The sequence below is a fragment of the Cavia porcellus genome, unplaced genomic scaffold (assembly GCF_034190915.1).
Source record: "Cavia porcellus strain 051 isolate PalLab524CR breed Dunkin Hartley unplaced genomic scaffold, mCavPor4.1 scaffold_8, whole genome shotgun sequence".
Taxonomy (NCBI): domain Eukaryota; kingdom Metazoa; phylum Chordata; class Mammalia; order Rodentia; family Caviidae; genus Cavia; species Cavia porcellus.
In genome coordinates this window covers 68395164-68419288 of record NW_026947491.1, presented here as the reverse complement: position 1 = coordinate 68419288, position 24125 = coordinate 68395164, and the positions used below count along the sequence as shown (strand labels likewise).

Genomic DNA, 24125 nt, shown 5'->3' with positions numbered 1-24125 from the left:
TAATTTATTATTTAACAAATGTTTTTTCTTACTCATAAGAATTTAACTTTTAACAAAGCACAATAATATGCTTACCTATATTTTTTGATTTTCCTGTATTCAATAGGTGTCTCATCATCCACCGATATCTGCCTTTTATGTTAGTAACCGAAAAGATGGATTTTGCCTTAGTGGTAGTATCCTGGCCAAGTCCAAATTTTATGGTAAGTCTTCCACCCCTACCTTCACCCTTTTCAGAGAGGTAGTACTTCCTAGTGACTTTTTATTTACAAATAAAATTAGTAAAATATCTTCTTGTTTTCAGCAAAGAATTTACGTCATTTTAGTATCGTTTTTAATTGAATAATGACTTTGTTGCCCATTCATAAAAGAGATGTGGCTCATCTTATGTAACTTGATTACATATGTGTAAATTCATCACAAACATCACTTATGAAAAGACAAAATGATTGCCCTCTAGATCTTCTAATGCGTAATGGGTTTCTTTTACCTTTACCTCTACCAAATTTTTTGTTTTGCCTCTGTATCTGGAGGATCAGTCTTTTTATTTTAGTCTTTAAATATAGAGGAAAAGAATCTACGTAACAAACAGAACTTGGTCTAGGGTAAATTAGCAGCACTTTTTCTTGACATTCTGTGATAATCTTTTTTCCTTCTATAATGTTTGTGTTGGGTGTTACAATTAGAATGTCTCTCTTATTTTACCATAATAATTAGTTAATTATCTATTGTACTTTTCTGTTTCTATTGTTTTTTTAACTTTCCTGTTGGTTATTTCTACATTATATATAACTTTTTTTTTTTTTTTTGGTACCAGGGATCAAACTTGTGACTTCACACTTGCTGGGCAGGTGCTTGTGCCACGGGGCTAAATCCCTGACCCTAGCTTTTCTTTTTATAATTTTTTAAATAACTTTTCTGTAGTCAGAAGCTGACTGATTTTCCCTTTACCTCATTATTTACTGCTGATTTTCAGTGCCATTATCTTCCACCTTGAGGGCTAGATCTTTCCTGATCTAGTGACCTGTGTTTTCTCGTACCACTGTTCTGTACTCTAAGCAACATTCACTTTTAAATTCTGTAGAGCAGATAAAACATAGGTACTTCTCTCCACACTGAAAGACATGCTCTTATTTAGGAGAGCTGCTCATGCTTTTCAAATGGACCACCAAAATCATAGTTTCAGCTGAAATTCTGATCCCTAATATTGACTAAGTCAGAATAACTGGACTCAGGAACATGAATTACGCCTGTAATTCCAGTGCTAAGAGGCTGAAACAAGAGAATTGCCACAAATTCAAGCCCACCTGGATTGAATTTAAGGCCAGCATGAACTACATAGCAAGACCCTGTCTTCAAAAAAAAGAAAGGAAGAAAGCATTATTCTAATGTACACTAAAATTTGAAATAGCCTCTTATACAATATTAAATGAAAGCAAAATACAAAAAGCATATTAAATTGAGTCAACTCTACTTTAAAACATATAGGGGTGTGTGTTTATACAAGGAAAAAAGGTGTGAAGAACTGTGAAAATATGACTTCTGCAAATTATAGAATTATGAGTAATTATCTCACTAGGTAGTTTAGGCTGGCCTTGAACTCACTGTGTTGCCCAAGCTGGTCTCAAACTCACAACAACCCTCCTGCCTCAGCCTCCTGAGTGGTAGGATGTCTTTTTAAATTTTTCACATTTTCCAAAAGATCGTTTTTTTTTTTAATAAAGGAAAAGCTAGATGTGTTGATATATTTTTAGTTATAAGTAGTATATAATAAAGGAAATTATTTTATGTATCAACCTATATATAAGATTGGATACAAAAAACCTTTATATTTCACTGTAAAGAAAATATATTTGGACATTAGTGGCTGAATAAGGTCTTTTTAGATTAATTTTATGCTTGTGGACATCTGGACATTAAAAATGAATGAATGAATGAATGAATGAATGAATGAATGAATGAATGACACCCAGCTACCTAAAAACCTCTAAAGGAAAAAGTTACCGGCAAATTCTGGAATCTACAGTCATACAAGAAAACATACACAGAAAAAGTCTCAGTTTCATAGCTTTGGCTTCAGGCCAGACGTAAATTTGCAAGCAGTTTAACCTGAGGAATCCTAAGTTTATAGAGACTGCTAGACAGAAAGCAGGGCTCTCAAAGGGATGAGCCAAAGAAGATGATCTCAGATTCTCCGTGCTCACATATCTGACCCAGAAGGATCTGTATCCAGAGGATAGCTGCTGCCCCTGGGCCTTACCCAAGTAACTGCTAGCCGACATAAAGAAACAACTTTCATTAGAAAAAAACAATAGGACCCATGGACCCCACAGCTTCACAGGTAAAAAGCCCAGGATAAAATAAAAAATTACGTATCTCTTCAATAAAAAAATGAAACATAGTCTCAAGAGAAAAAGAAAAATCAACTGTGAGAATGTATGTAGTGAACTTGAATCCTGGTCAGTATTGGGAAATTTCAGTGTTGCAATATTGAATCAACCCTGAGTGTACTGGTTCTGTGAACCACCTGAAAAACAAATCGAACTTACTAAACAGCAAAAAAAAAAAAAAAAAAAGAGAGAGAGAGAAAAATCAACTGAGACCAACTCCAGGATACAATTTTAGAAATAGGACACTGGGATTTTAAAGTAACCATAAATGCCTGCAGGTAAGTAAAAGTAAATGGAAAGAAAGGACAGCTTAGCAGAAAAATAGAAATAGAAATTATTTTTAAAAATCAGAGAGAAAGTCTCGAAATGAAAAAATAGGTGAAATTAAAGTCATAGAATGAACTTTGCGACACGTTGGAGATGAAAAATGAAAAGTGAATTTAAACATTCAGATCTAATATGGGAAACAAAAAAGTTGAAAAAATAATGGTTAAAAGTTTCCTAAATTTAATAAAATATATAAATTATACATCCAGGATGCTCAAAGAATGCTAAGTAGTATGATCATGAAGAAAGATAAGCCAAGGCACAGCATAGCGAAACTGTTGAAAGCTAAAGGTCAAAAGCACATCTTGCAAATTACGAGAGAAATCAGCACAGTACCCAGAAAACAATGATGCGTAATGACTAATTTCTCATGAGAACTTGGAAGAATGCAGGAAAAGGAAGCATCTTTATAATGTTGAAAAAAGCTGTCAACCTGAAACTCGATTTCCGGTAAAAATATTCTTGAAGAATATAGTCTTCAGTAAGTGCCTGCCTGGCAAGTGCATTGTCCTGAGTTCAATTCCTGATACCAAAAATATATATATATATTTGTATTTATGTTTGTTTATTATTTTTTTCAGTCATTTTATCTGAAGAATATATATACTTTAGATAAAATATGACTGAAAGAATATAAATCTTGAGAGTTAACCAAGTGTCATGACTTACATATCAATTCTTTTAATTCAAATGACAAGTTATATTGTAAAATAGTGTTTTGGGGTATCTTACATATTCGAGAGTTTCTCACATGACCCTCATAGAATAAAACACACAACTATAACTTTTAAAAGTATTCATATTGTACAAATGAGAATAGGAACAAGTGCTGTTTTAGATACAAGATAATAAACACATATTTGGGCACATTTAAATCATTGATACTGAGATGTTTTAAACATACTGTGCTGTAGATACCTGGTAGATGTCCTAAATATATTTTGTTTAAATGAGTTGAAATCAGTTTTGTGAAATTTAATTAGACACACTTTGTTTCAGGAAACTCATTGTCTGCAATATTAGAAGGAGAAGCACGGTTGACATTCTTGAATAGAGGTGAAGACTATGTAATGACAATGCCATATGCTCATTGTAAAGGTAATATTTTCCATACTTGAGTTAGGTATTTTATACACCTTTCAGAGTAGCTATGCTTTGAGATGGTTAAGTCAGACATACTTCGTTTGAAAGCATCCTTTGTTCACCATACATAAGATAATTGCTAAATACATCTGTGTTACTAAATTCACATGTAATGGATTTTTGTTGTATATACTTTGTTTGGAAAACACTAGTTTGTAGTAGTGGAATTACTTTGTACTTGCCTGTGTGGAGGATTTGAAATTTAATGAAACTGTTCATTATTTCAGCATCCTTCAAAGTGATTTTAAGTGATCTTATACCACTACCCTCTTAAAAACTTTGATTTGCTATTTTTCAGTATATCAAGTTCTTTACATTTTTTATCCTCACTTGACAATTTCTTAAAAGTTAAATTATTATTCCCTCTTCATTATATAGAATACAGATAAAGGTACTCAATATTAACTGTACTTACAACATAACTATATTTCAACCAGCTGTTCTGTGTGCTTCACATTTATCAGCTTATTTGATCGTTTCACCAGTCCTCCAAAGTAGAAATATATCCCTGTTTTATGGACAAGAAAATGAATGACAGATTAATTTACCTGTGATCACATAGCTAAGAGATGACAAAGTCAAGATCTGAACTCTGTCTCTGCAATGCTTTTTACTATTTTTTATCAATGTAAACAACACTTGGCTTGATCGTTATATATACCCTCTTTTCCAACATATTTCTTGTTTTTCTTTCTCACAAGATTTTTTTCTTCTTTTTTTGAAACAGGATCTCACTGTGTATTTCAGGGTGGCCTTGAACTCACTATGTAGCCATCCAGACTGGATTTGAATGCATAGTGATACTCCTGTTTCAGCTTCCCAAGCATTGGGATTATAGGCATGCACCACTGCACCTGGCAGAATTTACTTTTTTATTATCTGTTTTAAGAAGTGATTCACAAAAACATAAAAATTCTTTAAAATGGTCTCATTTCATAGTTGAGAAATTTAAAATGTTAAGAATCTTATCCAAGTTTAACCCAGTTAGTAAGTGACCAAGTTATGGTCTCAGGCTAGATAATTCTTCAAGCTTCATTTGTTGTTCTTAAAATAAGCGTGAAGCATCTAAAATTGAGAATTAATAGGCATAAATGTTTTTAGATCTTGTATCATCTGTCCCATGCCATACCCAAGTAGCAACAGGGAAAAATTTTTTCATAGCTGTGTTTTTATTGCATGAGGGGGAAAAAAAAGAGAGAATATAACCCTTCGTGATGAACACAGGAAATAATGACTAATTTTTTGTTTGTTTTGCTTTGTTTTTTATCGGTACCGGGGATCGAACTCACGACCGCCTGCTTGCAAGGCAAGTGCTTATGCACTGAGCTAAATTCCCAGCCCCAATTTGACTATTTTTATAAGATTTTTCTGTGTATTTTTTAAGATGTGATTCCCAATTACTGGTCTCACAAGTTGTTTTGTAAAATAAAACTTTCATGACCAAATAAGTATGAGAACCATTGCATGGTCTGCTTCCCTCTCAGAAATGAACATCATCTGTTTGAATATTAAAGGGTGTTTTAACAGTTTAATTAATAAATGCACACATGTATACAACCTGTTAAATTTCTTAAGTACTTCCCCAGTTTTTAGCCTAAGAACCTATTTTGCAGTTCTGTTTGTTTGCTTCATTTTTATTATTGCTCCTAGAGAAAATGAGTTTAGGTTCCTATGAGCCTCTTGTTACAGTACTTCCATCAACTAAATTAGTATATAATCTTGCTTATGTGTGTTTCTTTTAAAGACAGCATGTTTAATTATGACATAGTATATTACTGTTTTATTGCTATTGAACTAACAGCCAGTAGCAGTATAACACATGCCTGCATGAAGCTTTCACTGATATAATTTCTCTGTAAGGTACAGCATAGTCTTCTTGTACTTGAGAAGTAGATAGTTCAGGTCTAACTTTGGTCAGTTGATTTGAGAAAATGTTTAACAAAAAGCACAAAAATGCAAAACATATCGCACAAAATAACCTGCAGAAAAAAATACTTTTCTATAGTCCGAGAGCTGACACAGTGTTGCCTTCTTTACCTCAGCTTGTAGTGTGCACGTTTAGTGACTCAAAATTTTTGCCACCCTGTGCATGTCCTTGAATGACCATAAAAGCACTGATTTTTGAATTATGTATTCTACAAAGTAAGAAAAATTACAGATGTGGAATCTACAGACTGTGGATAAGCTGTTACTTATAGCCCAAAGAAAAAACTTACATCTGTATTACAGATTTTTATTAAGTGGGATAGAATGCCCTTGAATTATGTTTCTCCTAAAAGGATATTAGATTACAGAATGCTGTTTATCATTGCCCAGTACCTGTCTCTTTCTTCAAACTTTTATCAATTTTTTTTTCTTTAGGAATTCTTTATGGCACAATGACACTGGAGCTTGGTGGAATAGTCAATATTACATGTCAAAAAACTGGATACAGTGCAATACTTGAATTTAAACTAAAGGTTAGTGCAGAATGATAGATATTACTTGATTTAAGAAGAGCTATACTATAAATAATAATAAAAATACAGTTATTTCCTTTGGTAATTATGGACTAAATATAAGAACACAGTCCACGTCAAGTCAAAAGAAAATCTGATGGATGTGGACAAGGCTAGATGAGTATCTCGAGTTAATCTGAATAGCAGCCTTAGACAAGCCAAAAGTAACACACAAAGCTATCATTTTCATCTTTAATTAATGACTGTTAGTATTATATAGGAAATGGACTTTAGAAGTGAATGGATAGAAATTACTCTGTAAATTAAAGCACTGCTTTACAAAGTACTAGAAATATATCATCTTGCATTCTACTCATGTTTACTAAGACAGAAATGTATTGCTTACTGTTTTTGCATAACAAATTACTCTCTCAACTCACAGTCTTAAAAACAGCTGTGTTCTGATCTTCAAGGGATTTGTGATGCAGTAATTTGGATAGGGTATATTGGAGATGGCTTATCTTTGTAACGTGATAGGTGGGACTGTCATTTAATGTGTCTGATGTCTGGGCTGGGACTGAAGGACCTGCATAGTTATCCGAGTACCTGTGTACATGGCCTTTCCATGTAACTTGGCTTCCTAACATCAAATGAGCTTCAAGGTAGTCAAGACTTCTCACCTAGCAGCTTAGGATTTCCATGTGCAAATGTCCAGGTGAGCAAGCGGGGAGCCGTCCATGACCCAGCTTCAAAGCCAAATGACTCACTTCTAACACTCTAAAAGAATTATTAGCCACCCACATTCAGTGAGAAAGAATGTCAACCCCATTTCTCAATGAGAGAAGGGGTAGTCTCACTGAGGAAGAGCATGTGTCCTGGAGAGAAGGGCAGACATTATTGAGGCCATCTTTGAAAAATTGTGCTGGGTATAGTGGCACATACCTGTAATCCCAGCACTCAGGAAGTTGAGGCTATTTCTTGGGTTCAAGGCCAGGCTGGGCTACATAGTGAATTCAAGGCTAATATGAACTACACAGTGGGACCCTGTCTCAAAAAAACAAAACAAAAAGACCAAAAAAAGAAGAAAGAAAATTTGTATGCCTTAGACTAGAAGGGGAATTTGAGACCTTTACATAGTGCCAATAATTGCTGTAGGGCAATGTGTTAGGTTCAGATAAAAATATTCCTATGAACTATAATATTGATTACTAAATTGCTTTTGTTTATATTCAGCTGATAGGCATCTCTGCTCTAATGAAAAAAGACCTTTCTTGTGTTATTTGATATAATTTCCTTTTTCTGATTTTTTTTTCACTGTAGCAAAATTTTACTTGGATGGTGATACTGATGTTCAAAAACCATGGTGAAAGAGGTTCTTAAGTAATTTGCATCAAAATTAGTAAGACTATATAGCAACCCAAAGTATATTCCTTTTATTTTTTTGAGGAACTTCTTGATTATGTATTTTATTGTTTTGAAAGAAAGGTTATTGTTTCCTTCAAAAGATCACTAAAGTTCCTTCCATTTACTGAGTCATTAGTTCTTAATGCATTGCCATATTAGTAGGGCACATTTTTTATGGGTGAGAACATTATCTGAGAGAACCTGGCATGTTGAGTCAATTATGTCATTTTAAACTTTCTTAATATATTTGGTTTTTACTTGAGTCTATTTCTTCCTCATTTCCAACTAAAATTTGAGGATGTCACTATTAAGAGTAATTTTTTTCTACATTGTATATAAATATGTGTCAACATTGTTCAACTTTTTTTCCATTTCAGCCATTTTTAGGGAGTAGTGATTGTGTTAATCAAATATCGGGGAAACTTAAATTGGGAAAAGAAGTCCTAGCTACTTTGGAAGGTCATTGGGTAAGTATTTTTATATATATTAGTTTTATACAAAGAATCTTATTCTGTAGAAAAGTTAACAATCACATTGTCAAAAGCATACTTTTTCCATTGATAAAGCACCGATATATAACGTAAGCTTCAGCTTAATAGCAGATATTTTAGCATTATTTTGTTATCAACAGTATTTAAGTTTATGTAATACTTTTCCAAAACTTTTGAGCAAGGCATGGTAGCACATGTCTATAATCTCAGTATTCAAGAGGTTGCAGCAGAAGGAATAGAAAGAATTCAAAGCCAACCTAAACTACATAGCAAGACCTGTCTCAAAAATCAAAAACTTTTAAATTTGTAGAAATCGTTAATGTTGTTTACTGTGTGTAGCATAAAGAATATGAAATATTAATACTTAATATAACCCTACAAGGTGGACGCATAAATACTCACTTTATTATTGTTTGTTATTGTCCTCATTTTATAGAGGTGGAAACTAAGGCACAGAGCAAATTTGCTTAAAGTGTTGTAGCAAGAATCCCAGCTCAGGAACTCTGGTTGAAGGGCTGTGCTATAATATATGCACAGCATTTTACTTCCTATGACCTAGAAGAAAGAGGCATAGCTCTACACAAATATGTTTTAGAGGAGTGTATTATGAGAGCAATGGCTTTGACTTCTCTGCTGACCTGTATTCATATTTGTGTAGTTTCCTGAAGAGGAACTTAGTAACTAAATAAGGCTCATGATATTCCTTAGGTGTACTTCTACTGGGAACACTGAGCATATATTTTATCTGCACTGTAATAAGTGAGACACGAAGAAAAATGAAACTAGATTTAGGGACTCAGCTGGGCTAAACATGTTCTACAAAATTTTAAACTGATTTTTGTCTGAATATGATTTTGGAAAAAATCTTTTTTTTATCATAATGCCATGGGAAAAAAATCTTTTCTTAAAAAAATAAAATTTCTAAGTTTGTGCTCCAATTTTTAATACAAGAGGCTCTTTCAGGTTTTTTATATACAAAGTCCATACATGCTCAATAGCACCTCTGTAGTTCCAGCACATACTGTGTTTTTCCTTAATAGTTTGAAGATGGTAGTTGAGGTTTTGCATGTAATGCTTAAAATTTGCTTAAGTAAAACTTAAAAGAATTTGTGATCTTTCCATGTATTCAACCAAATTTTTCAAAATTGAGTATACATATTTGTTTCATATTTTTATAAAAATGAAGTTGAGACTTTTAGAAAAGTGCTCATTATATATGTTTGTTTTTTAATTTATTTTTATGTATCACATTTATTTATTTAATATATCTTTATGGACATTTTTTTTTTTTTTATCAGTACCAGGGATCGAACTCACGACCACGTACTTGCAAGGCAGGCGCTTATGCCACTGAGCTAAATCTCCAGCCCCTTGTTATATATGTTTAAAAATGTGGTTTAAGATTAACAGGAAAATTCTTATATAATCTCCTTCTAAACAAAAAATTTTCTACATTAATGCTTAATTTCCTTAAATATAGGATAGTGAAGTTTATATTAATGACAAAAAGACTGATAACTCAGAGGTTTTCTGGAACCCAACTCCTGATATTAAGCAATGGAGGTTAATAAGGCACACTGTAAAATTTGAAGAGCAAGACGATTTTGAATCAGAGAAGTAAGTATACCATTTCTTAGCTACTTTCATGAAGTACAGAATTTTTAATCATTTTGTGATCACTATTCTCTGTCTGCTGTTACATTTTATTCAACAAAATAATTTATCAGTTGTAGCCCAGGCATGATGGTACATGCCTATAATCCACCTACTCAGGCATCTGAGGCAGGGCCAGTCTGGGCAATTCAGGGGGACCTTGTCAAAAAGGAATGGGGCTGAGAACATGGTTCAGTAGTAGAACAGTTGCCTAGTATGTGTGAGGCCTGAGTTCAATTCCCTGAACCACAAGAAGAAAAAGAAGTCTAAAACGTGTGGGATGTGAAAGTATTGTTTGATATATGTGAATACCAAATAAATGCAATACAGATCTCTTACTTCTCTGCAACTCAGATCTAAAGATCCCATTGGTTCCTTTCTTCTCCATACTTTTCTTTTTGCTTGCATAAAATGATAAAACCTAGTAGTGATTATTTTCTCTCTAACGATTATTTTTTAGCCTAATATAGGCATATGGTGAAAGAAGTGGTAGAGAATCCGCTTTCGCACCATTCTGTGAAGCACAAGGTTAATGGCACTGCATGTGCTGGATTCCAAAAACCTTAATAGGTTGGGCAACAATGCCAGTTTCTGTTCTCAAGTCATGTAATTCTCGCTAGATCACTTACATTTTTGAATCAAAATATTTTACCTATTTTATATCTGTATTAGAAAAGATCTGTGTAAAAGAAACTGGTAGGCACTTTATGTACATTAGTCTTCACAAGGTCTTCTATCTGTGTATCCTTCTCTTGCGTATACTTAAACCTATGTTTACTTTAACTTCTGTTCTCAAAATTGAGGTTATCAAAAGTGGAAAATCCATAGTTTTAAAAATTTCATCTCAGAGCCAGGCATGGTGGTGCACACCTGTAATCCCAGCACTCCAGGAGGCTGAGACAAAAGGGTCACAAGTTTGAGGCTGGGCAACTTAACAACTTAGCAAGACCCTTTATCAAAGATTTTATTTGCTATTTTAAGACAGGGTTTCACTGTGTAGTTCAGGCTGGCCTTGAACTCACTAGGTTGCCCGGGTTGATCTCAAACTCATAGTGACCCACCTGCCTCAGCCTCTTTAGTACTGAGATCATAATCATGCACCACTTCACCTGGCACTGTCTCGAAATTAAAAAAATAATAATCATAATGTAGGCTGGGGCCATAGCTCAGTGTGAAGGCCCTGGGTTTAATAACTAGCACTGCAAAAAAAAGAAAGAAAAGAAAAAAATTTCATTTCAGCCATAAATATATGATGATGTCCATCAAAACTTTTTAAAAAACATATTCCACTTTTTGAGATATGGATTTAATTCAGCATATCTTAAAGATGAGGATATGAGACTCAGCAGGATAGGAAACTTAAATTCATCAACTGAGAATTGGCAAAAGAGGATTCAACCCAAGTCTTACTGATTCCAATTTCACTTACAACATATTGCCTTCTCAGATGGATAGAATACAATTGTTATCCTTTCATTTAACTAATGAAAAAACTAAATTTTAATACGGGAAATTATTTTCCTCAAAGTTATTTCTGTTAAATCAGTAGTTCCCAACACTGGCAGCAGTTTAGTAATGCGTTTTTTAAAATATTAATGCTTGATCCTGCTCCTACAGATAGATCCCAGTTTTAAAAGTATTTGATAATCCATACATCCAAGGCAGAGAGGCACTGCTTTGTACTATTGGGTCTTTAGGAGGCCAATGGGGAGATTAAACATTATGAATAAGAATCATCTGGGGAGCTTGTTAAAAATACTCCTTTGAGCCCTACCTTTGTTACATCTATAACCTTCAATCAGCAGCATTCACTACCATATGTTTAAGAGTACATGTGATAAATTTCTCTTGCCAAATAGAAATTAGTCTCAACTCAGGAGCAGGTGTTTCTCTACTGAAGGCACTAGATTTTTATACTTTGACTCATTACTAAGCATGTGAGCATAGCTTAGTCAAAGCCAGAAATCCACATGAGCATTATTTTCTCTTAACAGGATTCAGACCAGTTGTATACAGATTTGGTTTTCTGTTGCTTTTTTTTTAATACTGTCTTTGCACATTGTATTAGACTCTGGCAACGAGTAACTCGAGCCATAAATGCCAAAGACCAAACTGAAGCTACTCAAGAGAAGTATGTTTTAGAAGAAGCACAAAGACAAGCTGCCAGAGATCGGAAAACAAAAAACGAAGAGTGGGCTTGCAAGTTATTTGAACCAGATCCAGTCACAGGAGAATGGCATTACAAGTTTTCAGAGTGAGTAGTTAAAAGAGTTTATTTCAAATAATACCTTAGCATTGTTTGTTCTTCATTTCTCAAATATCTGTTAGTTACCATACACATTAGTGTGAAATTTTAAACCTGATGCTCCATTTGTTATAAATTTGACCCAGTGATAGCCTATGAAATAAGTTAATGATCAGGGAAATAGATGTATGCAAATCTTAATATGAGAACTATGTTTATTAATGAAAATCTGTTTATAGGATAGAAACTAAGTTCTTTTGTCACTAAACAAGTGTTATTTGTTTGTTCATTTATTTAGTACTCGACCATGGGACCCACTTAATGATATGATACAGTTTGAGAAAGATGGCATTATCCAGACCAAAGTGAAACATCGTACTCCAATGGTGTGTAATAATAAATTAACCAGATCTCATAAGTATATGTTTCAGTCCTTAATATCTGTAGCAGTCAGTGTTTAAAATATGGTTTCAAAATTTTAATATTTTTGGTAAGCAAAATGACAGAGTAGGCAGCTTCAGACTCTTCTGACTCCAAAGAAATATTAAGAAACAAGCAAAAACTATGAAAACAAAATTTACCCAGCCTCTGGAAAACAGTGAAACATTTGCAGAAACAAACGGACTGCTATATCATCAAAAAGGTGACTTAAAAAAAAAAAAAATAGGAGAGCCAAGTACTGTGGCATACACCTGTAATTCCAACACTTGGGACAGTCTTGAGGCAGGAAGATCATCCTCAGTTTGGGGCTAGCCTGAACTGCATAGTGAGAGCCTGACTCAAAAAAATAAAAAAATAGGCCAGATGTGGTGGTACATGCCTGTTAATCACAATATATCAGGATACTGATACTCACAAGAGATCATTGTGAATCTGAGGGCAGCCAAGACAGCATAGCAAGGCCCTGTCTCAAAAAACAGAAGCAATAGCAAGTGTTGCATTTTACTTTCGCTTACCCACCCCTGCAAGTACAGCCTTAATCTTGTAGGATTCCTGCATTGCCAGTGTGAGTGCCTGGTTCTCAAGGGAGCACAGCAGTCCTTATTTACAAACTAGACATACACTATTGTAGTCTGTCAAGGTACTTACTATATAAAGGCTTCATGTAAGTCACTCATCTCTGACAATATCAGTAAAGAGAAATTGTACAAAGAACCCAAACAAAAAGTCTTTTCAATACTGGGAATTGAGCCCAGAATCTCATACATGCAGGGCAAGCACTGCACCAGGAAGCTGTATCCTTAGCTATTTTTCTTAATTTTAAAAATTTATTTATGAGGGGCTGGGGATTTAGCTCAGTGGCATAAGCACCTGCCTTGCAAGCAGTCGGTCGTGAGTTCCATCCCCCTTACCAATAAAAATGAAAAAGACAAAAAAAAAAAAGAAACAGGAAAAAAAATTTATTTACGATTTGGTTTTCTTTTCTTTGTGATACAGTCTATGTAGGGCAGGCAGCCTTGAACTTACTATGGAGGCCAGGCTGGCCTCAAACTCATGGCAGTCCTCGTGCTCAGCCCCCCAAAGGCTGGTATTACCGGTGTGTGTCACCAAACCTGACTTAATTTTTATCTTGAGAGAGGGTATCTGTCTAAGTTTCTCAGTCTGGCCTTACATTTACAGTGCTGCAACCTCAGGCCCCCAAGTAGCTGAGATGAAGCCTGCATTACTGAGCCTTACTATAAATTCTAGAGCTGGAAAATATAATAACGAATGAAAATTTCACTAAAGAAATTCATCAGCAAATTAGGGCAGGCACAAGACAGAATCAGCAAATTGAGAGATAAAACAATTACATAATCTGAGGAGCAGAAAGAAAAATGAACAGAGCCTAAAAGACCTGTGGTACTTTCAGGTGGGTCAGTATATGTATTGAGTCCACAAGGGAAGCGCAAGAAATAGGTAAATATCTGAGGAAAGAAGTCCCCCAAATTTAATGAAGGATGTTAAGTCCAAAAAGCTTAACAATCTCTTAAGCCCAGTAACCCCAGAGACCCACACTAAGACAAACTGTCAAAAGCCAAAGACAGAATATTAGAGCAGTAAAAGGGAAGCCACTCATTACATCCCTTTCTTAACAGATAACATAATCTTATGTAAAACAAATTCTGTTCAATCATAAGAAAGCTACTTACTGTAGCTAATGAACAAATTCAGTGGAGTTGCAGGGTATATTAAGATCAACATAAAAACTGGGCACACACCTATAATCCCAGCTACTCAGGATGCTGAGGCAACGGATTACAAATTCAAGGCCAACCCGGGCAATTTAGATCCTGTCTCAATTTAAAAAGGAGGGATGCTAAAAGTGTACTTCCATGATACAATATTTACCTATAGATGGCAATCTATAACAATTTGAAAAAAAGTTTCAAAATTACATTTGTTCTTTTAACAATGTAAAATGATAGAGACATGAGCCATCTGTATTTCTTCCTCTTTACTGATCACAGTGAGTCTGTGTAAATCTTTGTTTGCTGACTTTTTTTGATTTTTGAATAGGTTCTTATTAGTCCTGATCAATCTCCAATTCAAATCTACTCTTAAAAATACAGATTTATATTCTGTATGTTCTAAGACTTCAGCATTTCAGAAATAAGCTGAATCCAGAATCTACCTCTTTGTTATATTAATATAAAATTTTTATAGAATTTTATATTTATAGAATTTTACAAAATTATGCCAAGCAATAATTAGGGATAATTCTGTTATAATGGTGAAGAGGTAATAAGAGTTAAAGACTTGTGGTCACTGATTTCCTGAATTTCTAAGCCCCGTGTAGAGTATCTCACCTTTCTGATTCTAGTATATTCTCTTGAATCTATAGGGCTGATGACCAGAATTATAAACTTATTAATATGCTAGAGACGAAAGTTTATTATTCTAAGGAAAATTTAGCCCTACTTGATGGTTTTACATCTAGTATACACAATTATGTCTATATGTTTAGTAACTTTCTACATATGCTCTGCAAAATATCAGTATCATTTCTATTTATAATATGATTTCTGTATTACCCAGATAATTATTTTTTAAAAATCAAAATTTTGTTTAAAATGCAACATCATTCAGTAGAAGTGTTTTAATAGAACAAGATAAGTATGATTTTAAAACACTATTATTTAGTATGCTGGTGGAAATACTCTGTGATGCAGTTGTAACAGTTGACTAGATACACACTTATATTTGTGCATTCTTAAAAATACCTCTAGGCAGGTGTGGTGGCACATGCCTGTAGTTCCAGTAGTCAGGACACTTAAGCAAGAGGATCACTCCAAGTTTGAGGCCAACCTGTACTTACATAGTGAGTTCAAGTCCATCTTGAACTGCATGGCAAAATCCTGTCTCAAATAACCAAAATATGCCTTTTGAATATCATGCCCATGAACAGTACTGATGTTTGTACAACAGTAGTCTTTAGTCACAAATTATAGTGCAAACCCACATAATAGTATGACGTTTTTTTCAGGTTAGTGTCCCAAAAATGAAACATAAGCCAACCAGACAACAGAAAAAAGTGGCAAAAGGCTATTCCTCCCCAGAACCAGATATCCAGGACTCATCTGGAAGTGAAGGTAAATATTTATTGCAGACTCTCCACTATATGAAAATGGTTCTTCAAATTAACTCAAGATGATAATGTAAGAGTTTGGGTAGAGGCAGGGATAGGATTTAAAAGATATTCTAGGTCATAGATGAGTTGTAAGAATAGGCCACAGGTAAAGACATGAGAGAAGAGGAAAGGAGAGACATGCAGGTAAGAATCACACTCTAAGTGTACCCTGAGGTTTTGTTAGCCTCTGAAAACTTACTGGCAGTATAGATTGAATTCAGGAAGTATGTTTTTTTGAGCTTGCAACTCAATTTCATGCTTAAAAAGATTTCTGATTCTAGGGTAAATTAGTAGTGTTTGGAAATCATAGACAAGTAAAAATAGAACTATATAGAAGTATGGACTATAAGAATACATAGGGTAATATTTTTGTCCAAGTTATATAATATGTAAACTGTCTTCTACATTGAGATATATAGAAGAAATAATTAAAACATTATTTATTAAGACATATTTTACAATTTATGGGAAAATGGTCTTAAATGGGTTTACATTAAGCTGGAGGGCGGGTATTTACCTATAGAGATAACACTAGAGGTTGAATAAACAGAAGTATCAAAATTAGATGATACATACTGTACTTTAAGGGAGAAGGAGCTTGTTTCAATTTCAGACAGCATCTTGAAGAATCCTTGATGAGTTGTTAGGATTTCTAATGGATTACAGCTATCTAAACTTGGGGCATAGAATTGGGGCAAATATTGGAATAGTAAAGAAATAAAACAAATGTGTGCCAAAGGGAGTATTAGTTATGACTTCACTATTCACATTTTACAACCAGAAACCGACACAGAAGCTAACCTGCCCAAGGCCATATACACCATAAGAATGAGTATCTGCGTATTCACTATGTATTTGTTCCTTAGATGTTTGGTTCCTTAACTGACCATCTTTTCACACCACTGTATTACCTGTAATGTGCCAGCTGACATTTGTTGAGTAACCTGTTCAAAGACTATATTAAACATACTTCACAACAACTATGTGAAGTTTTGGTACCTTCCTATTTTTTAGTCAGAAAGCTGAAATTTAGAGGTTAAGTAAAATATTAACAAAAAAGGAAAGAATGGATATGAAAGATTTGAAAAATCGATAGAGCTTGCTAGTTGGCAGTAGAAATACACAGAAGTGGTATCAAAACTGGCTGAAGAAATTTAAAGTTTGGGTCACTAGGAGAGTGACAGTAACATTAGCAATTAAAACATTTAAAAATAACTCAAAAAGTTGACTTCTACAGATCTATGCAAGGGACGGAAAATGAATATGTTTTAATGAATTATTTTTGACTTTGCTATTGAATTAATAAGAAACTGGTGGGGCTGGGGATTTAGCTCAGCGGCGTAAGTTTCTGCCTTGCAAGCAGGCAGTCGTGAGTTCGATCCCCGGTACCGATAAAAAGACAAAAAAAAAAAAAAAGAAAGAAAGAAACTGGTGTCATCTAAAATGTAATGAATTTATAATGACTTTAAATATGTTGAGAGTGTTCTATTTTTTAAATGATATGCAGAAGGTGTAGAATATTAGTTTTACTATGTTAACCTCTAGGCCATAAAAACTAATGCCTATGAAAACTTATTCTACAAGAGTCACTAACTGTAAACTATGTTTATGATTGTAACTTACATTCTAATTGTCTTTTAGCTCAGTCTATAAAACCAAGTACACGAAGAAAGAAAGGGATAGAACTGGGAGACATTCAGAGTTCCATCGAATCTATAAAACAAACACAGGAAGAAATTAAAAGGTAACATATACTGACAGTACCTAGTCAAACACTGCTAGTCTAGAACCATGGTCTCCACTACTTGATGGTCTGAAAACTGTGAAATTATTCAAGTACTACAACACTGGGTGGGAGACAGCGTGCCAGGGATGCAGCTGGACTGAGTGTTTCTGAGAACGTTAACCAAGGCTTGCCTTTTCATTCCCTTTGTACATGGCTTACATTCAGTGGGAATGTACCAGGTGTTAAAATACTGAAATACTTCCCTGGGGCCTTTGAGTGCTCCTCTTAAAGAGTCCCAGATGCTCCTTTACACACCACCTGTTCCACGGCTAAGACTAGCATGGGCTCAGTTTGAATGCCATCCATGCTATGTTGAGTTTTTAAAAAGTTTAAATTAGCCTGTCTGCTTTTATATATTCAGCACTCAGTACTAGATGTGTGTTCTTGAGTTTTTAAAATTCCCTGTTCTTAAAGACTTTGTGGTTTACATTCAGTTAGTGTTTTTATCTACAGGCTTGTCTCCTGCTGTACCCCTGCACCTGTCCTATGCTATCATTCCATGAAACACTGTGCATCTCCCAGATATACTGTGCATTCTCTCATCCTTGATCTTTACTCTCTGAATTTAAGACTACCCATTTCTTACCACCTTGCCTATCAAGAAATCTCTTTGTCCTTCAGAAGTAAATTCACTGTGTAGTTAGAAAATACACAAGAATCTTTATCAAACTGAAAATAAAAACTTGTGAGCACCTTTTTAAAAAGGTAAATTCAGATGACACTGTTTGGGGTAGTATTTCTAGTCACTCACCCTGCCCTGTACAATTACATAGTACCTCGTTTCCACTTCTACCTCCCTTTACATACTTTGAGCACTCACTACACTCCAGAGTTTTATCTGTGTACCCTATTATATCACCAGTCCTTTTAGAGCATGGAGCATGTCTTACGCATCTTCAGTGTCATCACTGTTTTATAGTATTTAAGTTTCCTGATTTAACTATAACATAAAATAATTAGCTTATTTGTTTTACCTTTCTCTCCACCCAACCCTTTGCATTATTGGAGACTGAACCTAAGGCCTTCACATTGTTCTCAACCCTTTTGTATTTTGAGATAAGGTCTCTATAAGCCACAGATTTGCCCAGGCTGTGCTTATTTTTTTCCTGGCTATTTTGTTTTACTCCCACTCCATCTCTTTTAAAGTAAAAATAAAAGAACTTCAGTGAGCCAACTAAGCAAAATTTTTGTTTAAACAGAAATGTTATTTCTGTATCATCAAATTTTGACATCTTTGATGCATATCTTTATATGTGCTACAATTTGTAATTTAGATTTAGATAAAATTTAATAAAGGCTGCCCATAGCATAATCTTCAGATCCTTGGTTGTGCAGTTGATTGATCTAATTACTTGAGATAATGTAATTAAATGTTTTATGATTATATCAAACTGTGAGTTTTGTACTAATATTTCTGGAAAATTGTAAAATTTATTGTTCTTTATTTTTATAGGAATATTATAGCTCTTCGAAATCATTTAGTTTCAAGCACGCCTGCTGCGGATTATTTTCTGCAGCAGAAAGACTACTTCATCATTTTCCTCCTGATTTTACTTCAAGTCACAATAAACTTCATGTTTAAGTAGGAGTTCTGCACGGTTGAATCACTGACCTGGGAAGATCAGATTTAGTCTGGGACCAATATTCAAGTTGATTTGGTCTTACTAAATATCACAATATTTTTCAAACAAAAATTAAAGAGATAAATGTAGTGGTGTCTACCTTTCATATCCTTTACCTGAAACAAGAGCTATTCAATTTTGTTAAAGTGAGCTATGTGTGAAGTGCCAGGACATTTCTAGCTTTTCTGAGAATGCGTCTACATGTGAGTATAATAAATTCACATGTACACACAGTGTCTCTAACGTACTCTTACCTGATAGTAGTCTTTGTATTCTATAGTATGTTCTAAGATAGAATTGTTAGCATTGTTTGTAACAAAAATGCAATCAATCCTATAAATATATGTATAGTAACCTACTTTCATTATAAAACAGGCACAAAATTTTATGAAGGAATTACAGACTGGGAAATGATGGAATAATAGACATAAACAATTCAATACAGTGTACTATCAAAATCATTTCCAAAGTACCCAGCTCGGTTTTCTTTCTTTCTTTTTTTTTTTTTTTTTTTGGTCCTGGGAATCGAACTCAGGACCTTGCTGAGCTTTATCCCCAGCCTTTGGTTGTCTTTTTAGAAACAGCAAAAACAAAACAAAACAAAAAAAATGACAAATGGTCAAAATTAATATACTGAGACAGGTGGAAAATTTTTTTAAAGTTTACACAAAATTTTTGACCTTTATAATTTAGTATTTGTAGAAACATATATATATATATGTACTTATGTGTATATCAATACAAAAATTATTATGTAGTACTTGCACCTGTTAATACCACATTAAGCACTTACTGAAAAGTGTGGTCAAAATTAATTGCTGTCCTTTTTTCTCACTTTAAGTCAGCATAGGCCAAATTCTAGAGATGCTTATAGGACATATAAAAACTGATACTTCATATTTTTTCTTTGTGAAAACTTCTACCATTGAGTCCCTAATGTATTCAATAAATAAGTAGAATAGAAAATGTTATAATCAATGTGTTACTTCAAAAGCCAAAAGGAGAATGACAATAAAAGACACTGGGTGATGCTCTTTATGTGTACATTAAAATTGCTTCCCTTAAACTGTACAATGAGTGGAGCACCTAAGAACATCAAGTTGAAGTTTATTTATTATCCCTGTCTGTTCTTAGAACTTCATTCTGTGGCAAAACAATTCTTTAAGATTCCTTTTCTTCAAGCTAAGGCAAAATTTCTTCCTACTTATTTTTTTCAAATTTTTCAGTTAAATTTTTGACTTCTTGTTTTCACATAAATACAGTTCTTAAAAGCTGATTTTTCAAAAACTGTTAAGTTTAGGAATATGTTGTCCTAAAGTATATCTTTGCATCCTAGAGGTAGAATTTTGAAATGATTTTTAAAATGAAAATGAATAGTAGAGAATTACTTCAGCTACTTCTGCCATCTCACAGAAGAGACTGAGATAACAGTAAAATTACAGTCAATTCTTCATGCCATGGTAAATATAAAGTCAAGGGGTATTTGCTACATTGTGAAAGTTGAAAATAAGAAAATCTGGTTTTTTTTTCTTACTATTGCTATCTTAAATATCCTTACGATTGTATAAGCACTGTTTCCCATGTAAGGTTAGCAAAAACAACAGTCTGTATTCCATGTGTACAAGTGAAAATAATGTTTATATGGATAACAGCATAAATAAGATATAACTGTATCCAGTATTTTCATGACTATCTTAGAACAGGTGGATTTTTGGGTTTATTTCATATTTGTCAATTTTTTTTGTATTCATATTCTATTACCAACAGCCTATTCATTGGCATATTTTGTAAATATTGTATATTTTGACTTTTTATAGTTTAAATTAGTATTAATTTATGTTATATATAGCTTGATTGGCTGATTACAAAAATTATTTCATTTCTAAACCCTAAAAATAGTTTTTCTAGTTAACCTGCTTTAGGGTTTTGGTATTATCCACTTGTATGCTTTCTTTTGGTCTGAATGGTGTTTCATTTGTATGGATCTCTTCTAAGGCTGGAAAGATATTTCCTTTATTTTTTAGATTTCTTTGTAGGGTACATGTTATAGGTTTTTAGCCAGAAGTCAAAAAATAAAGAGCAGGGTTATTTATAACTTTATCCTACACTGAAAGCATATAGCTAATCTAATAATCTTCTTATGCTTTTAGTTATATAAGTTCCTATGAACTGAACATAAAACTCAGGAATTGGTGGCTTTAGATCAGAGCTTGTATTAATTTCAGTATGTGAATCTAAAACACATAAACTTGTATTTAGTCATAAGTTTTTTACTTTGAAAGTTCCCTACTTGAGAGTAATCTTCCTTCACACATTGGTAATGTGATCTACAATTTCCAACTATCTCAGATCCTCATGATGGTTTATAAGATTTGTGACCTTATCAAAAAATTCTTACAGGAAAGTTTAGATGAGTAATAGTTACTGACACATGCATTTTTGTTTTATTGTTAAATGTACTCAGTCTTCAGTTAGTGAGATGTTGCTGGAAAAGATAATAGGGCATATGAAATATAAGTTACAGCAATAGATATTTTATTTGTATTTCTTGTCAGTACTTTTTGTGTCACTTATAAAGGTACAGTATATTTTTTGTCACAGTTTAGTTGACAACTGCATTCCATTAAAAAGTTGGCCTTGTGAAATACAACCTTCATTTAATATTCATGCTTTTGTGCCTTTAAGAAAATATTTTTTGTCATTTTTGTGTTACAGAACTGAAATGTGATTCAAAGTGTTTATAGTTTTGTCATAAAAGGGTCATTTCTCTTTGTCTATTTCTTTAAAATATGTAAAGTATATTTAAATAGTAATGCTGTACTTTTATAAGAGTTTGTTTACCTATTTCAAATATATTCTTACTCTAAGACATTGAAGTAGACTTGTCAGATTATTCTGAGCATTGTAAACAGTGCCTTTTTGATGGAATTCACACTGTTTTGGATGTCAACTTGTGCCATATACACAAAACTTTGTAGAAGGCAGTTTTAACTTTTTGAAGAATATCTTCATCAAATTCAAGAAAAAAAATGTAAAAAATTCCATTTTTCTATTGTTTAGCATTTCTAATGAGCAGTGAATAGTTTTTTGACATACAGTGACGATGGCATTATTGATGAGCCATACATGAGACTGCAGATTATTTTGAATTATGTTAAATGTACAGAAATAAATAACATTTATAAAATTTTGCAATCTGAACCAATGGGGAAATCCCGCAGAAATGCTAAGTTTACATTTCAACTTCTATCTTATTTGAGTAAGTGTAAAAAAAAAGAAAAAAGGTTCTTTAAAATGTATAACCTGCCACTATTATGTAATTTGGTTTCATTTTGTTGTACCTATCATGTGAGTTCAGTATAATTTACTTTTTTTACTCTTAGTATACTATTTTTGTTACAGTTTTTAACTGAGGATGGACTGTTAAAATTACACAGGACCAGTGTCTTATTAATAGAATTAATGTATTTTGAAAAGCCACAAGAAACCCATGACAAAATGAATGTGAATATACTTTCTAAAACATTTAGGGAAAATTTCTTTTCACATTTATCATGTAATAATTACTTTAGTATGACAAAGTTGAAATTTTTCATTTAAAGAAAATTGCCATGAAACATTTAAACTGATGAGCCACAGAACTTGTTGAAATTTTTTCACTTTTTAGCATGCTATACATTTAAGTTTAAATATCCTGTTTAATGGCCATTTTTAAATTCAAGCCCCACCACTGGTTGGTTTTGTATGATAGACTGAAATTATGTTATCTGCAGTGTAAGTATAGCACACTGTCAATTTTTTTTCCTTAAGGTGCACAGTAAATGTACAGATAGTCATAGGCTACTGTTTTGTAATGTATTACATTTCTAATCTGTTATTCCTAACCTGTTATCAATGTTTGCAGAGAGAAAACAATTGAATTTTTCTAATGATCTGTAAAATTATGTTAACTTCTACATGTAGGCATTCTAAATAAAATTTTTAAAAACAGCAAATTGTGATCAAATTACTTAACATGGTAACCAAATTTATCCTCACTTTTTCCTCCTTATTTTGTTGGGAAAAATGCAAAGCATGGGCAAGTGTGGAAAGAATTTAATAGAATCCTTAATGTATTCTTTATGAGGTGTGGTCAAACAATTCAGTGAATATTTAAATTTTGAAATTTTTATTATAGTAACAACACATTACCAATAATCCCTCTCCAAATATCTCCTTGCTTCACTTATTCTTGCCACTTTCTCAAACAGCATTGAGAAATCCTCTTTTCGTAAGTATCTTTAGTTGCACTGTCATAACTGACTCCTTCAATGTCCTGAATTAATTCAAAACATTGACCTTTGATGGTCATCTTGACTTTGGGGGGAAGTGCCAAAAATCACACAATGCTAGATATGGTGAATAAGAGGGATTACAACAGATTGTAGTATTTTTGACAGAACTTGCCATAAGCAGTTGGTCAATGAAAGTGATCAAAAAATAGTTTAAATTTTAAAATTACAATAAAATACTGTCATTAATTCCCTTCAAAATGTTCCCCTTTGCTTTGAACACATCCCATCATTCCTGGCAGTATACTTTTTACTGTAATTTTTTTAAATGCATACATTCACTGTATTTTTTATCATCCTTTGTACTTCTTTATATTCATTCTTGAATCTTCCTCATATCTTTATGCAGATCTTATATATGAAGTATAACACTGACAGTCAAATGACTCCAAAATCTACCCAGTATGTGCAATAGCATACTCTTAGAAGAGTAAAAACTCAAGTTTGAATCCATGTCCATCTGCATAGTACACTTAAATAGATCCTTGATTGTAATACTTATAATTGTCTGGCATATAAGCGCTTGAATCTACACTGAAGAAACATAATCCCTTTATGGTTAATAGACATGGACCTTATTAAGTAAACTATATATACCAAGCCTATATAGATATAAAGTTTTTTCCTTTCTGATCACCAAGTAGTCCATAGTGACTCAACATTAATGAGTTCCAAAGTCATTCCT

At 33.3% G+C, this 24125-nt stretch overlaps 1 protein-coding gene across 9 annotated transcripts in view; it reads left to right on the top strand.

Moving 5' to 3' along the window:
- Osbpl8 (oxysterol binding protein like 8) overlaps nt 1–23104 on the top strand; it is a 177214-nt gene extending 154110 nt beyond the window's left edge. For all 9 annotated transcript variants that reach the window (XM_063255177.1, XM_063255175.1, XM_063255181.1 and 6 more), the window contains 10 exons: nt 107–203; nt 3717–3815; nt 6222–6319; nt 8080–8169; nt 9674–9810; nt 11915–12100; nt 12390–12477; nt 15558–15663; nt 17343–17445; nt 18941–23104. In XM_063255177.1, coding sequence (XP_063111247.1) covers nt 107–203; nt 3717–3815; nt 6222–6319; nt 8080–8169; nt 9674–9810; nt 11915–12100; nt 12390–12477; nt 15558–15663; nt 17343–17445; nt 18941–19073 — 1137 coding nt within the window. In that variant the 3' untranslated portion in view covers nt 19074–23104. The remainder of the gene's footprint in view (nt 1–106; nt 204–3716; nt 3816–6221; nt 6320–8079; nt 8170–9673; nt 9811–11914; nt 12101–12389; nt 12478–15557; nt 15664–17342; nt 17446–18940) is intronic.
- The last annotated feature ends 1021 nt before the right edge of the window (nt 23105–24125 follow it).